This window comes from Peromyscus eremicus, chromosome 1, assembly GCF_949786415.1.
Source record: "Peromyscus eremicus chromosome 1, PerEre_H2_v1, whole genome shotgun sequence".
NCBI lineage: Eukaryota > Metazoa > Chordata > Mammalia > Rodentia > Cricetidae > Peromyscus > Peromyscus eremicus.
In genome coordinates, this window is record NC_081416.1 from 120,140,750 (window position 1) to 120,158,085 (window position 17,336).

General features: G+C 45.7%; 1 protein-coding gene across 1 annotated transcript in view; it reads left to right on the forward strand.

The window, feature by feature from the left end:
* Ntrk3 (neurotrophic receptor tyrosine kinase 3) overlaps positions 1-17,336 on the forward strand; it is a 366,962-nt gene that overhangs the window by 292,598 nt on the left and 57,028 nt on the right. Inside the window, exon 13 of the mRNA XM_059272815.1 lies at positions 9,028-9,158. Within this exon, the coding sequence (XP_059128798.1) occupies positions 9,028-9,158 (131 nt within the window). The remainder of the gene's footprint in view (positions 1-9,027; positions 9,159-17,336) is intronic.

Sequence of the window (17,336 nt, forward strand, 5' to 3'; positions counted from 1 at the left end):
GATCCTCTCTCTTCACCGAGTCCAGAAACAGCAGGGTGTCTTGTGTATGCATTCATCTTGGTGGGAACACATTGTCTTCATGTCCTATATTACTACCTCTAGTTTCAGGGTGTACACGTACCCTTGGGCATGACCTATGTTCCCTGCTCCTCAGCAGACCAGACCACAGAGGCTCTTGGTTTCGAAGTCTGAGGTGTTCAGAGGTGATTCTCACACCTGTCCTGGTTCAACAGAATCTTTATTCTTCAGGCAAGCCTGGGAGTCAGGACATAAATAAGTCTGCTCTCTGGGATTTGCTGGATCCCTTCCCATCCTCATTCATTCCTTTTAACTACTCCCCCAACTTCCCTTCTTCATTTCTCTTTGTAGTGTTCTCCCTGCTTACATCCATGCTTCAGATGGGACTTTAATTTATTCATTTGCTCATCAAATATTTAGTGAGTTCCTTGTGTATACTGGGCGCTGTGCTACGCTTAACTGATGGCCTCCAGTAACATATGACAGTGGCCTCTTGACTTGAATGCTTTGGGGATGCTTTGCAAAGGCATCCAACTGCAAAGCTGTGAAGGAAGCTCAGGCCTCTGGAGAGGAGATGCTAGGACGGGCTGTAGGCTGACAGCAGGAGGATCTGCGTTCTTAGATAAACAGTACTGAGTCAATGTTTCCTTAGGGCAGCAACAGCAATGGACGGTACTGGTGTTCAGTGGCACCATATACCCATCCCCATATGACTGTTAGCTCATTTACTTAGTCATTTTAAAAGATTCTACAGAGTTCTCCTCTCAGCTTTCCAGCCTTAGAAGTGTGTTCTACAAAGGTCCTTGCCATTCCCTCCAGAGATCTTACTCTGAGAGTGGAAACCATCCAGGGACCGCCTTGTAAAAATTGTTATTTGAACAGTTCCACCATGCTGTGCCCTTGTGTCTGTCTAGGAAGAGGTGGCTGGGTTAGCTGCAGACCATAGCATGAAGTCTGCCATTAGCCAGGGAGATGCTCGTATATAAGATCACCAGGAACATCTACTAGTCCCCAGAGAGACACAGCCAGAGGGCCGGAAGGAAGGTGGGGGCAGACCTGTGCCGGCAGCAGCAGACATGCCTGCCGTGGTAAAGGCCGGGCTCCTGCCCTCCTGGCAGAGTGCTGCCCCTCCGTGATTTAGAGCTGGCCCTCTTCCTTCTGCCGCTTCTAAAACCCACAGTTGGAGCTCCGCGAATGTTATTCTTTCCTGCTTAAAGACATTCCATTTCATGTGTAATTAAATGTGTGATATTGAATTCATGTTTTCTTCTGAGCCTTTCTGGCAGCCTGAGAGCCTAGGGTCTGGTTAGTGCTAAGAAAGCACACTCTTCTCAGAGAGCCTTCCTTCCTCTCCCTGTTCCCGTGTCCCCTCTCTCCTGTCAAGAATCTCCCCCGTCCTTCAAGCGCACAGCAACCCTGGGGCCTGGCCCCTCTCTGCTCCTCAGTGGAGTCCTAAAGTGGGGGTCTCCAGTGCAGTTCTCTTGAGACACGAGCTCAGGTGTGGGCACCAAGCTGGCAGAGACAAAGTCTCTATGTCTTTATGGATGGCATCACTCTTGTCTATGTAGTGATGCCAGCTCAGAGCAGAGAGCCTTTCTCTGTCGAGAATGGGGCCTGATGTGGCTGAAGAATGGCAATTGTCTGCTCACACATTCTCCCCCTTTTCCACAGCTTTGTTATCTATGGTTTCAGTTACACACAGGTAACTGCAGTCTGAAAGGATTACTATTAGTCTTGACTCTCTCAGTATACTACATTGGCTAACTCTTACCACTGTATGTTATTATAATTATTATATCATGAGTATCATATATATTATTATATATAACCTATATATTATAGATTAGACTTAATCATATCTGTGCATGTACAGGAAAAAAACTAGTTTCACATTTCCACAGGGGCTCTTGCAATTTCTCCTTTGTGGATAGGGGGCATTACTGTACCAGACTTTGCAGTTTGACAGACCACCTCTGATAGCTAAGGGGTCTTGGGCAGGCCTCAGCTCCCTCTTCTGGAGTACCAGAAGAGCAACAGGCTGTATTTCACTTTAGAGCCTTATAAAGATAGATGGAGAGGCACATGTAAGTGCTTACTTAGTCTTGCACGGATAGTTGCTCAATCAATGGGAGCTATTTTTACTGTTAATAAGGGAATAAGGAATGCCACAAAGTAACAAGAGGCAAGCACAGTGTAGAATAGGGTCCATGAGAGAACGATCCAAGAGGCCTTGGCAATAATGCCAGGAACCAGTTGAGAACTGAGTGTTAAAGGGAGCCAACCCTTGGGACTGCATTGGGGCTGGGGGCTGTTTCTGAGCCTCTTATACTCCGGGGTTCAGGGATGGATCATGCCTATGTCCCTGCGAACAATAACAGCTGAAGGTCTTCTGTGTGTGAATTAAGGAGCATGCTCCTTTGAGGGGTCTGAGTTTGTAGCTCCACGTGCGGCAGTCAGGATCGTCATAATTCAGAGTCACCGAACCTGAGGATCTGGTGTATCTCCTCTGATAAACGCCCGTCTTGAGGAGGGCGGCTGTCTCTGCCTTTTGATGTCTTTATTCCATTGTCTGGCCAACCTCCTCCCACAAACTATTTTTGACTCCAATGAAGAGGAGGCTAAATGTTGTGGTGGCAGGCTGGGGCAGACTGGCGGTGACCCTGAGTCGGTGCCTGCCACCCCTGAGCAACCGCAAGCCATTTTGTTTCCAGAGGACGGTAATTATCATCCTTCCTTCAATTTTTTTTTTCTCGAACCCGCTGCCTTGTTTGCACATAGGCTGAGCTTTTAGGAGATGTGGGTCTCACAGAAAGACACAGAACCACACACGTGCTAAATGTCAATCACAGTTCATGTTTTCTACTAACTCTGTCATCTGAAGAAACTTTTTATATGTGTCTATGTGTGGGCACATATATGGAGGCTGGAGGCATCACTGGCCATCATTCTTCAGGTGACCCCCACTTTTTGAGATGGAGTTTCTCGTTGGCCTAGGACTCCCTGGTCAGGCCGAGTTGGCTGGATAGTAAGCTCCAGGGATCCTCCTGCCTCAGCCTCCCCAGCACCAGGAGCACACGTGTGTATTGCCACAGCCAGCTTTCTCCAAGTATGTCTTGGGAATGGAGCTCAGGTGCGAGCCATCTCTCCAGGCCTAATATCTAAAGTCAATTTTCTTAATTGTTCTGCAAAGTTACTACCCATGTCACCAATTTACAGATGAAGAACTGGAGGCTTGGAGAGAGAACACAGCTAGGAAGATGACAGCCAGGATTCCAGTAGAGACCTGTTTATCCATTTGGTTTTTTTTTTTTTCCCTAAGAATCTTCATTCTTGGAGTAGTGGGATAATTTTAGTGGGTTTTGATCTTTCTTCATCCCTGGGCTACAGAGCTGAGCAGTTTCTGGCTCCCCTGTCTGTGTGAACAGAGATGTGACATTGTCTCTTATCAGCCTCTCTGGGTTCAGCCACATCAGATCATCCCGAGTAAGTAGCTAGGTAAGTCACAGCAGGAGTTTCAGAAAAGTCTCTCTCAATACCATCACCCCCCAGTCTTGGATGAAGCAGCCTAAGCAAACAGACAACCGATAAAGCCAGCCTACCCACTGGCCTCTCAGGGACCTGAGTGCTTGAGCCCAAGCTTGCTATAGATCTGGGAGATCCTCCCTGAGGTGAGTCTCACATGTGGAACGGTGACTCAGGTCCCTACTGCAGAGGGAGGATTCTGGAAGCAGCAAATGAAATACAGACTCCACATTGGGGTCAGAAGGGTCACTTGCCCTGTGGGAACAAGGGGATCTACAGGTGGCTTCTGGTGGAATCCCACCAGGGGCCCTCTGGTGAAGAGCAGTTTGAGGTGAACCTTGGCAGAAGGTCCTAGTCACCGTTTACATTTCCCGAGACCCTTCTCCATTATGTACCAGCCCCTAGTCCCTCACCAGCCCTTACTTAACGGAAATAGGACATTTCCCCCTCACCCCATCTACACATTTCCCTGTCTTTTCCTCCTCCTTTCTAGCATCCCAAAGCCTGATCTTCATGACCTGGATGCTGCCAGTCCAGTCAGCCAGGCCGTAAGGAGACTGATACCTTCTCTTAGGAGAAGCGATCACCTTTTGGCTTGTGGGTCAGATGGCTTCACCAGCCATAGCTCTGAGCAGCATGATGGGAACTAAGAATAAGCAGAGAAGGGGCCCAAATAGACATGTAGATGTCAGAAACGAAACAGTTCACTCTAAGTCAATCCTTGGGGCCCCTCAATTCCACACTCTCCCCATCCATACACTTGCTAGAGCTTGGTGGGTTCTGAATAGTGTCCAGCGGGAGGCTCCTGCTCCTGCCATTGGGACAATGTTGTAAAAATCCCAGGATGAGAGGTGTGGGAGAAAGAGTGGATACGGGAGGGTTAACATTTGGACAGGCCCCTTTTGGTGACTGTAGACTAAGGACAAAGTAAGGAAGGGCTGCTTGATGGAGAGGAAAGAACAGAGGCTCAGGATCTCCACAAGGAAAGGCTTTTCTTGGCCAGGATTTATCTCTGAATTCTGAAGGGTATCACAAATCTTCATTTTTATCTGTGAAAGGAGTACAGTGACTCTCAGATCCTTAGGAGAACGAACACTGCCCACCTTGTAGGACTGGCCACGTGCACATTCCCTTTGCTTTATTTCTCCATTTGTGAATTCAGGGAAAGAACAGCTGAGACTGTATTTTGGAGTCCAGCCTCCTTGGTACATGGGAGCGTCCACATGGAAGGGATTTATGCCATGCATTTGGCTTCTATTCAGTATCTCTCTGCCAAAGTTCCTCATTCACCTTGTGGGGCTTCTTGTCCCCACAGCCAGGAATCCATTCTTTATTGGAGGAGGATTTGGGGATGAAATGTACTTTTATTTCTGGCTCCTTCTCCCCATCCCAGCTCTTACCACTTGACTGGGGATAAACACACATACTGATCTTAAATTCCCTTTACTATGAAGACAAGAGGATGAAACACGGAGACTTTATCCTGAGCCATTGGGCATTTTCTTGTCCCTGAAAGGATTCATTTGCATGTTTAACCAAAATACTTTGGCCTGTGGTAGGCTCTAGCCTGCCTTGTCCATGTGCCTGTGGAGAGTAGGAGAGTGAATTTCTCACAATGTGCTCACCTGCCCCCTGCCTGGTTCAAAGCCCTCAGCTGCCATGCTCACATCACCACCAGCAGGACGTCTTCAAAAGATGCTAGGCTCTCAACACAAAGGTGGAAAGCCATTCCAGAATGATACTCCTGCTTGGAGCCTCTGAGTCTTTCAGAGGCCTGGACTCTTGCTGCCTCGGGAGGGAGGGGGGAAATAAGGGCTTTCAGACATGACCCAGGCATAGCAGCTGAAAGGGGGAGTCCAGCTCTTGTTAAAGGTCCCCAATTCTCATTTTGTACCCAGTATTACTGAGAGTGGGAAGTCCTGAGGAGAACTAGCTCAGAGCTGAACTCAGCGACCACTGAACATTTAGTGTTGCTTTGCCTTTGTGGAGGGGTTTCTAAAAACACAGGAAAGCCAGAGAGGCTTGGTCTCCAGAGCATAGGTAGGCAGCTCAGTCTCTTCAAACAGTTGACTCAGCCTAAGCCATATAGCTTGCAAGGGCAAGAGGGTCTTAGAAGCAAATCCAAGACCCATGACCTTCTCCTGGTCTTCTGGAGATGAGGTGTGATTTACCTGTTGGTAGGCATGGTGCTTGTTAAGTCCAACGTGAGCAGGCAGCTGCTTTCTCAGTTAGCTAACTCCTCACTGCACAAAACACACCGTGTTCCAGTGGTCCTCAGCGTGTGCCTCCTGGATCAGCAATGCCAACATCATCTGGGAACTTAGAGATGCCCATTCTCAAGCCTCAAGATGGATGCGCTGAGTGGTAATCTCTGGGGTAGGAGCCCAGAAATCTGTTCTTAACAAACTCTCTGGATGATTTTGAGGGGACTGCCCACTGGTAAGTGAGAAGGAAGTTGGGATCGGGATCTGAGCATATACTCAGCTTTTTCTCAAATGGCTAGCTACTCTGGTACATCTTTACATTCTAGATGTCACGCTGACCTCAGCACCTGGGGGAGACTGGGCTAGGCTTTCATTTCATCTTCTTCTAAAATAATACTAGCCATGATGAAAATGATATTTTACCTTATTTACAATTTAGAATTCATTTATTGTATTATTTTCCTGGAGAGAGATAGACCAACAAACATTTGTTCACCTAAAGTAGGATAAAGATAACACACTGAGTCCAACTTGGCAAACAAATGACTATCAGAGGAATTACAGGAATAGGAATGACTCAAAACCAGCTGTATCACTGCAAACACCTACCTCAGCATGAGTCAAAAACCGTATCAACGAAGTTCTCTCTCAGGTAGCCTACTGCATGCTGTACACGTTAGCACCTTCAATGACCATGTGGAGCTGCAAGGATTATGTGTGGCTAGAGTAGGAGCAGAGAGGAGAGAATGGCTGAAATCTCAGGTGAGAGTCTGATGATGTCCCCAACCCCTCTATAAGGGTATAATAATAAGGCTGCTCTCTCTCTCTCTCGCTCTCTCTCTCTCTCTCTCTCTCTCTCTCTCTCTCTCTCTCTCTCTCTCTCTCTCTCTGTGTGTGTGTGTGTGTGTGCGTGTGTGAGCATGCATACATATGCATGTGCACATGATATGAGTGTGTATGTGGGGCACATGCTTGTGCAACAGTGTGTGTGTATAGGTCAGTGGACAGTCTTTGTCTTGGTCCCTACCGTCTTTGTTTGAGAACAGGCCTCTTGTTTTGCTATTGCATATACCAGGATGATTTGCTCACAGGCTTCCAGGGATACTCTGTCTGCTCCCCGTCTCATCACAGGAACTTAAGATGAAGTATACAGCTACCACAACTGGCCTGGCTTGCCCAGCGAGCGCTTTATTCACTGAGACGTCTCCTTAGCCCAATAGGCTGATGTTGTGAGTCACAGTCACGGTGATTTCAAGATCACAATAGTCATGTGCTCCACAGAGGACATAATTCCACAATACAAAAGTTTATAGACTTAAACATCCAGCTGCAGGAATAGACCCATTTTATAGATGGGGAATGTGAGACCTGGCCCCAGGCTGGAGAGCTGCCTAACCAGGACACATCTTCACTCTCTGGCCTTGCAGGGCTCCATGTGTCATCAGTAGTCACCTGGAGATGCCTAGACAGTAGTGAGAAGAGGACTTCCCAACAGAAACCTTGACTTCCCATTTTTCCCAGGGATCCTTTTTAGCCTTACCCCGCAAGGCCAAAAATACACCACTCTTCAGAGGCTATAAGATACAGACAGGGAGGTAGAGCAAGGAAGAGCTTTGAGTAGCTGAGTCGTCTCTCCAGCCGAGGAAACAATTTTGTCTATCTGTTGTTGAAGACTGCTTGTAAGGGGGAGGGAAACAGGGGCAGGCCACTCTAGACCCCATGAAATATTGAACTCTGATAGGGAAAAGCAGCACCCAAACCTACCAAGGCACTAGGCCCAGCTTTTGAGCCATGCGCCTGTCACTGTCACGTGGCTCCTCACTGTGGGAACAGTCTGCCACGGTTCTCCCACCTTCAGCTTTCACTGTTCGACAAGGTCATTGGCGAGGATCTTCTTTGCGGGCTCGGTGACGTGCTTCATAATGTTGATACAGGTATTTAATGGGCTTTACCTATTGAACAATTCATGTAAAGGTCGGTGAGTAATCTCCACCTCACTCCTTTCATCACCAGCCCCCTGCCTGGACAATTCCTTAGTAGCATTCTTTCCAAAGAGGTGGGAGGGCTGAGGTCACGGCTCTGCTCTCTCCTGGCAGACACACTTTAATTAGGTTGCTAAATTAGCAGAACCACTGGCAACTCTTCCCTTTGCACAGACCCCAGTTCTAAGACTGTTTTTGAAGTTGCCATTTGTGATCTCATTGGTTTACTTTCTCTCGGAGGAGCAGTACTGGCCAACTAGAGATTTTCCTGAAATAATTTTAGCTACCTATGAGTGTTTTCTATCCTGAACAATGTGCTGTTGGGCTGTGTGTGTGTAGGTGTGTATGTGTGCATATGTATGTATGTGTGTATGTGTGTGTATATGTGTATGTGTTTGTATATGTGTACATGCATGTGTGTATCTGTGCATGTGAGTATATGCATGTATGTACATATATGCGTATGTATGTTTGTGTGTGTTCATATGTGTGGGTGTGCATGTGTATGTGCATATACCTGTGTGTATATGTGGCTATGTGCATGTGTGTATGTTCATATGTGTGGGTGTACTTATGTTTGTGTGTATGTATGTATTTGTATGTGTGTGCATATTTGTGTGTGTGTGTGTGTGTGTGTGTGTGTGTCTGTGTCTGTGTGTGTGTGTGTTGAGCACATGTTTCTAAGTTTCTCCCAGGCACTGAGCCAACCTCTTAATCTGGATTATCTCATTTCATCACAAGGCTTCAGTGAGAGAGGTATTCTTGTTAACCCCATTTTACAAATGAGGAATTATAGTCACTGGGATTAAATAGCTTTCCCAAACTGAAAGCAGAGAGGATGACATGGAGTCAGGATTCACATCTGATTCTCAACACCATCCTGGCAACCTTGGTGTTTAAAGAGCTGCCAGCAGCTCACTGGCATCACTTGGGGACTTGCTAGGGATGCAGATTCTCAGGCCCACTGAATCAGAACCTGCCTCTTGCCAAGGTGCCCCAGTTCATGTACAGTATCACAGGAGGTGGAAGCAGCCTGCATTCAGTAACGTCACTGATTCATATCCATCAGCTCTGGTCCTCATCTCAGAAAGCTGTGTAGAGTAGTCAGCAGCCATTCTAGCAGAAAGCCATAGTTTAATTCCATGTCAGACTTCACCCATAAAGAAATGACGATCTCTATGCCCAAACTGGGATGTGAACATTTGGCTCTTCCCATTGTGGACTCAGAAGCACTCTAGATTCCTGCTGTCCTGATGGATGACAGAGCCTGACTGTCTGTCCCCTTTGTGATGCTTCTACAGATGTCCAGCACATCAAGAGGAGAGACATCGTGTTGAAGAGAGAACTGGGTGAGGGAGCTTTTGGAAAGGTCTTCCTGGCTGAGTGTTACAATCTAAGCCCCACCAAAGACAAGATGCTCGTGGCAGTGAAGGTAAATCCTGGGGCACATGGGCAACTAGGACAGGGCTGGTGGTGGTCCTGTGAGGTGGAGGGCCATGGAGGAGGTGGTGTTGAACTGGTCTCAGACCCCATTAGGGACCCTTGGTCTAGGGTCAGTGAAGCTTCCAATAGACCAAACATGACTTTGGTTTTAGAACTGCAGTATGTAATTGGGACAACTTCTGCCTGTGAAAGGCTCTGACTGAATGAGGATCTTTGGGTCACTCTCTTCAGTGAGTGATCATATGCCATTTGCCCTAGACAGACATTTGGCCAGGTGTCTGGAGCAGAGCTTGATGAAAGGGGCTGTCTGATGAGTTGGAGGAGTCCCATTTCAAAGATACTAGACATCACAGGGATTAGAGGGAGATAGGCTTGGGGTGGTCACAGAATTAGCACCTGGGACTTGTGGGTGAGGTGGGGAGGATACATTCTAAAATTCCTGTCATGACATCTGAGCGTGGACCTCAAGAATCCATGCAGAAGGCAACTTCAGTTACAGAAGGACCTTTAGCCCCAGGACTGTGTGCCACTGAGGCTCTGGGCAGGTTTGCAGCTGGGGATGGATTGCCAGAGAAGTGTGGAAGGAACTTTGTTCCCACCATTGCCCTCCTCCAGCCTGGTTCAGCAGAAGGCCTTCTCTCTGCAGATTAGTGCTTGACAGGTCTTGATATGTTCACCAAACAAGTGGTCAGTCAGGTGGACTCCCTGAAGCCTGGAGCCATACTATAGAGTCAGGAGAATGAAGTGGCCTCCTTTCATATGCTCAGCATGTTCTGAGGCCATAGTGGAGTTTGTATGCTGTTCCAGAATGACAGATGACCGTAGAGATGGGAATGAAAGACATGGCCACAGAGAAGGACACTCATTGGGACCTCAGAATGACCCCATCTTTAGTGCTAAATAAGCCTGATAGAAACTCCATCATGAAGGCAATTTATGCTTCTTTGACTTTTGGGTCTCTGCATCTACAGTCATTGGTGTCTATATGTAGGTTATCTCTGGCTACAGAGGGTGAACCATCTGACAGATACAGACAGTGTAGTTCAGAGTACCATCTGGCATGGGCATCAGAGTGAGAGCTTGGATACAAATACCAAATCCTTCACCAATCAACTACATGGCCTTGGGCAGAACGTAAGGTGGACTTTAATTTTCCACTCTGAATGATAGGAGCAATAATATCTCCACCAAATGCTGATGACTAAGTAAATGCTCAACAAAGAGCAGTAATTGTTTTTTTAATAACTATTTATTCCTGATGCTAACAACACCAATGTATCTAGGCACATCATATATGACCCAGCGAGCTTTTATTTACTATAAGGCTTACCAACATTTTTTCCTTTAAAGGACCAGAGATTAAATCTAAATATTGAAGTGTTGGAGGCTGTGTACTGCTGCATCTCTCAGCCCTGCCTGTGCAGCGGGAAAGCCACACAGACATCACATGAACTAGCATGAGTGGCTGTTTTCCAAGACAGATATTTTAAAAAACAGGCATCAATAGTTGATCTCTGTTTTGAAAACAATTACCTAGACCATTGCTCTATGCAGGGCTGATGATTATTGTTACTGTACATTCTTGGAAGGAACTTGAATGTCTTGGACAAGGCTGAAGAAGAGGTTTCTAATTCTGTTCTTAACCTCTGTGTCTGCCCAGCTCTGTTACATTTAACGGGTAGAATGACACTCATCTACTGGCCCTCCCAGTGTCTGTCTGGGAAGTAGTAAAGGAACCAGATTGGGAATGTTCAACAGGAGATAAAGCAGTGACTGAGAACCATGGGTCTCAGTCAAGTTTGTAGAGTGTCTGGCATAGAGAGGCACTTGCCAGAATGTATGATGCAGAAACAATGTGTTTCTGGTTGCACCCTTTCCAAAGGGTCTCCTTCTCCCCATGGGTACGGGAAGCTCATGAGTGCTCTGGAATTTGACACCATTTGTCAAGCAATGGAGCTGCCTAGCCCAGCCTGCAGCCCTCGGAAGAGTCTCACGTTCTCCAAGACCACCCAGGAGTGGGAGTTCTCTGCTCTCTGTCCTTTCTGTAGTCTTATCCTTTGGCAAGCCTTTCCCCTTGTGTTCTCATGTTGCTGCAGGGCAATTCTGTACTTGTGGGGGACACTGGCAAACATAGACCAAGATTAGGTTTCCTCAAAATTGGGTGTGGGTTTTCAATCTGTTGGTAAGTATTTATTTATTTATTTTTTTTTTGCCCAGCAGTTAATATATATACACAAGGGTATGGCAAACACAGTCTGTTTTTTAAGGTGCTTGCAGTCTGCTGGGAAGCCAAGCAGACACCTACAAGATACATGGAAGACAGGATAAGACAGAGCATAGTCTGTGTATATGCAAGACATTAAACTCCAGATGCTCCTAGGCCTGCAGGGGGACAACTTCTCAATACTCATCATAAATTGCAAATATATTTAGGCAGAGCTATTTGTGGTAGGTAGCACAGGCCTATAATCCCAGTACTCAAGAGGCTGATTTAAGAGGATTAGGAATTTGATTCTAGCCTAGGCTGCGTAGTGAGATTCTGCCTGGAAACAAACAAACAAACAAACAAATAAATAGATAAGCAAGCAAGCAAATACTCGTTCATCATCTCTTAGCCATGCATTATGTTAAAGAGCAATGCTTGTCTTCTTGGTTATCCCATAGTGGACAGGGAGCTATAGCTCACTGCTGCCATCCTCTATCTTAAGAGAGAACTGAATCACATTCAGCAGCCTAGGGAAAGGTCAAAATTCTAAGCTCAATGTCAGATTTCTACCGAATGTGTTTTCTTCTCACCATCAGATGTCAGGGATTATATGTAATACAATTCAGAGTTTCAAACTGGTGACACACTTTTAAATAATTGTTTAATATCCAGTCCATGCACACAGCATTGGCACCCAAGCAAACTTCTTCCTTGACACATGAGAGACACTTTCTTATTTTATATATATTATATGTGCAATATATACACACACATATATATAAATATGTATGTATACATATACATGTGTACATATACACGTACACACATACATATATAAATATGTATGTATACATATACAAATGTACATACACACACACACACACACACACACACACACACATATAAAAATTTTCCCTTCTATTTTCCCTTTCTCTGTCACTCTGTGTTCTGTCCTGAGAGGTCCGCAATGCTCTTCCAGTACACGGTGCATTCCTGTACTTTAATCTGTTTAATTTTTCTGTCTTATTTATCTTTGTTTTTTGGTCTATATTGGTGGTTTTTCTTTTTCTTTTTCCCCTTTTGAGGTGGGATTCTACTGTGTAGCCCTAGCTGACCTGGATTCTTCTATGTAGCCTAGCCTAATCTCAGACTTGTGGTAATCCTCCTGCCTTTGCCTCCCAAGTGCTAGGGTTATAGGTATGCATTACCATGCCTAACATACACGTATACTGATAATACACTTCGTTTATTTGCATGTCTGTTTGCCATGTGTGTATACACAGTACCTGAATGTGTGGAAGTCAGAGGACAGCTTTCAGGAGTTGATTCTCTTCTACCACATGAGTCCAAGGGACTCAATCCATATCTTCAGGCTTGATGACAAGTGCTTTTTCCCTCTGAGCCATCCTGCTGGCCTATATATTGTTGTTTTCATAAGAAGCAATTATTTCTTCATTTTCTTGGAAAATGTCCTTATTTCAAAATAAATATGGGTCTGGTCTGCAGCAATTCAAGTTCCTGTTTTGACAGTTTTCACAACTTGGATTTAACATGATATTTCTTTTAATACATCTGAGCCTTGGTATTTGGATTTCTCTGGGATTGGAGGGTTGTTTTGATCTGTGTGGAGTGCTCCTGACTCCCAGTTATAGTGATTTAAATTGGAGCAAGAACTGGAAGCATCTGTGAAACATTCTGAGGAGAGAATCTCAGGGTTTTGGGGTGGTGGTGGGGGTAAATGTAGTTTTATTTGTCATTTACAAAGTTTAACACAGGTTGTCTCAACTTTCATACTATTGGTAGAATGGGATAATTCAATGTTGGTAAGAGCTCTTGATTTCCTTGTATAGTGTTTAGTGGCCTATTTTGGTCTCTATCCAGTAGATGCCAGCTCCCATTGTAACAAACAAAAATGCCCCTGACATTGCCCAGCACCAGTAGAGCGTGAAGAGCACACTTAGCATTAGTCAATACACTGTCAGTAAAAAGGAGTGATCTTAAGGAGCCACAGGCAACTGAGGAAAGATGGGAGCAGAAGAGGTGGTCTTCCCCAGAGAAGAGCACGTTCATTGGCCATCCAGTGCCAAATGATCAGCCCTAAAACATACAGACAAGTAACATAGTATTAACTCAATAAGTTGTATTTGGGGATATGTAGGTACTTGTACACACACACACACACACACACACACACACACACACACACACACACTAGCAGTTGATGAAAAAGAGGCCAGGATTTGAAGGAGCGTGAGGAAGGGTATATGGGAGGGTTTGGGGGGAAGAAAGGGAAGGGAGAAAGGGTTTAAAATACAATCTTAAAAATAAAGGCAAGAGGGAACTCAAACAAAACCCTACCTAAAGCACTGATCTTAAAAACTGTAGCAGTGTTTGTAAAATAGTCCACTAATACTTAACTCTTTTGTTCAGAACTGACTTGCATTTCATTTTAGGTAACACATGTGATACAATCTTGGCACTGTCAGGCGGCCACAGGACACTTGGTAAATTATTGGTAGAGCTAGATCCTGATTCCTCATGGTCTCACTGTTGCTCTTCCTTCCATGCTTGGAAAGGGGCTTTTTTAAAATCTCAGCTTTTTACTGTTTTCTCAATTTTCCAGATGATTTTTCTTCCACTGCTAATTGGTTTTAGTCATTTACCTTTAGCGCATCTTTGCAAAGTGTTCATCCTGGGCTCTATGGAAACTGCCTGCTTCCCACTCACACTTACTTGTTTTTTATGATATTTCATTGTATTAAGCGATCACATGATCAAGTTTAACTCTCATGAATAAATTTGTGGATAATCATAGTCAATTCCTATTAAACTCCTCTTGGAGACATAAGCATCTCTATAGGTGACCAGAGTCGAGGGTTCAGGGTCCCAGGGCACCAGTCAGTATGCTCTGCAGAGTTGATGGGCAGTACCAAGTCAGTGGCCTAATTATATCTCTACTGCTCTGTTGGAAGTCTTTATGACCAAGAGGACATCCAGTGAAAAGGTCCTGAGGCAGATAAAAGCGCAAGGGTACAGAAAGGCCAGTGAGATTGAAGCACAATTAATGAGGGGGACATGGAGTTAGGACGAGGAAGTGGAAGAAGACGGGTCTAGCTGACATCTTCAGTGCATGACTGTTAAGAAGTTGGGATTTCATGCTGAAGACAATGGGAAACGAGTGACACACGAGAAAGGGGCGTCGGTTCATGCGGTGACCACCCATCCTTGTCCCCTGTCACTCTGTGAATCTCAACAAGGGGAAGTGACAAGAGGTATTTGAGAGACTAAAATAAAATGATTTTCACAATTAAAACTGGTTGGTTGTATGTGTATGCATGTGAGTGTATGCTTGGACACCTAGGAGTGTGAGTATTCCTGTGTGCATGATAAAATGGGTTTCCAGATATTAATGAAATCTCAAAGATAACATTCCCTGAAGCAGCTTCTCCCCACCAGAGAAAAGGCAAATGCAAGTTAGCTGTTGACCAACGTGAAGATGTCAGCTGTCTGGGAAGGGTTTGTGCTGAGCACATCTGTTCCTGCCTTACATTGTCCTAGTGAACAGCCCAGCTGAAATCCTTGCTCAGTGCTGGAGTTCTCATAGGAGCTGGTGCATGTGGAGAAGAAGACATCAAGAGAAATGTCCCTCACACCAAAAGGGAAAAGAAGACAAGGAATTAGTTTCCAGTTCTCATTGCCTGTGCTTATGATACAAAGCATCCAGTCAGGAATGTCCCCAACTTCAGGCTCCGTGGCTAGACCCTCTTCCTTGTGCCAACAGCTGGTGACTATGATAAGCATCAACTCTGTCCCATGCCATTTCGTGGTGACCCATTTTGCAGTTGCCCAGCAACCAAGGAAGTATTGGATATAGAATCCCATGAGCGAGGCCAGAGAACTTTTGGCCCAGTTTCCCTCCCCATTATTCTCCTGTCATCTCTGTCCCAATTGCATTAATCCCTGGGGACTGTGGCCACTGACATTTCTGGCCCCCAGTTGCTACACCCCTCACTTTGACAGTCACATAGGAACTTCAGGTTTGACCCACCAGCTGGAAAACCCAGTGTGAAGGAAGAGGGAAAGGGTGTAGAAGCCATGGAAACAGCGGCTGCATTGTGCTCCATCTCTCAGGAGGAACTCTGTCTGCCTTGCAGTTCAGGGTGCCAGCCTGAGGGACAGACCCTAGGCTGCTACTGCTCAAGGGCTGAGAGCAGAAATATCCCATGGCTGCCACTGATGTCTGGGCTGTGGGAGAGAATGATTTAAAGAGATGGAGAGAGGCCATTTGGCTGCCCCCAAATCTGATCTACTTTTCTCTCCCATAAATCCAGTGTTCACATAAATCCTCATACTCTCCCATCCCACCCTTGCTGGGTTTCTCTGGTTTTTTTCCCCACCTCTTCCTCATGAAAATAAATGAGTCATACTCGGTCATCTTGTGCCCATGTTTTATCCCTTGTAGCTCAGGGCTGTGGCAGGGAGGTGGGTCACCAGAAAAGGTTATTTTCCCCATGACACATTGGCTGGAAAGTCTTTGTTCTGCTATTAGGTGGCCATTCTAGATATTCATAGGTCTCCCCCAGAGCTGAAGCAATCATCACATCGAGTTATAGGTGTTGGGAGTAGGAGTTGTGGCTAAGTTGGCAGGATTCTTGTCTAGCATACACAGTACCTTGGGTTCGACCATCAGCAGTGCATAAGCCCAAGCATGGTAGAGCACGGTTGCAATCTTAGGACTTCTGAGGTGGAAGCAGAAATTCAGGGTCATTCTCACCTATGTAGCATAAAACCCTGTCCAAAAGGAAAAAAAAAAAAGAATTAGGTCTGGTAAAAGTAACTTTCAGTATTTTTGTCAGTCGGCCATTTAATTGAAAACTTTTCTTTTCTGTTGAAATCTTTTACATTTTGCAAAGAAGGGAAGGTGATGCTGGTTGAAATTGGGATGTGGCTTCAGGTGAGGAAGCCACACTTGTTTTGATGGCCTTGTAGGCACTGCTCCTGAAGTCTGGGGTACTGTGAATCTCAGCAAAGGATTGCTCAGGTCTACTATGCTTCCCATCATTTCCACTGTGTGAACATGGGCCGGTTCTCAAACAGGCTCAGCCTCAGTTTCTCCAGCTACAGAAATGTGCAATGGGGAAATTAAAGTGGTGGATAGCCTTTTCATGATAAACATCCATCATCCCTGATTTGTGGTGGTTACTGAGAGGTTGGAGAGGCATACTGGGTACATCCTTTGCAGGTTCATGCCACTGCAGTTTGAGAATAAAAAAAACCAAAACTGTCAGATTTCAACCCTCAGGGCTACAGCAGATAGAGGAAGATCTCTGGCTAGGGAGGCCTTGTGGCACGTCCATGGCAGGCCATTTTGTCTGAAGCACCAGGAAAGGCCAGACATGGAGCAGAGAGAGTTCAAGCTAGTCTCTAGTCACTTTAGAGTCTCAATGACCTGAGATCAGCTGGCTGGTTTTATCATTACTTCTTGATTACCTGGTGCTCATGGCTTGGTGCATTTGCCTTGTGACCTTAAGGCAATTATGGGAGGTTCAGAAATGTGTAGGCACGCCTGCATAGGCTTCTCCTCCAGCATAGGTGGTCTTTTCTTTGAACACACCATCCTTCATGTTGGACAATATTGCCCATCCTTAGGATGGCTATTCTAGACTGTTCTTTTGTAGTTGTGATAAGCACCGTGATCAGAAGCAATGTGTAGAGGAAAGGCTTTAATTCATCTTACCGATGACAGTCAATCATGGAAGCCAGGGCAAGAACTCAACTTCAAGGTAAGAGCTTGAAGTAGAGACCATGGAGGAGGATGCTCGCTGGCTTGCTCCTAAGCTCACATGCAGTTATTTTCCTTACAAGACCAGCTGCCGAGGGATGGCATCACCCACAGTGGGTTGGACCCTCCAGCATCAATCAATAATTAAGAAAAATGCCACACAGGCACACCCACAGGCC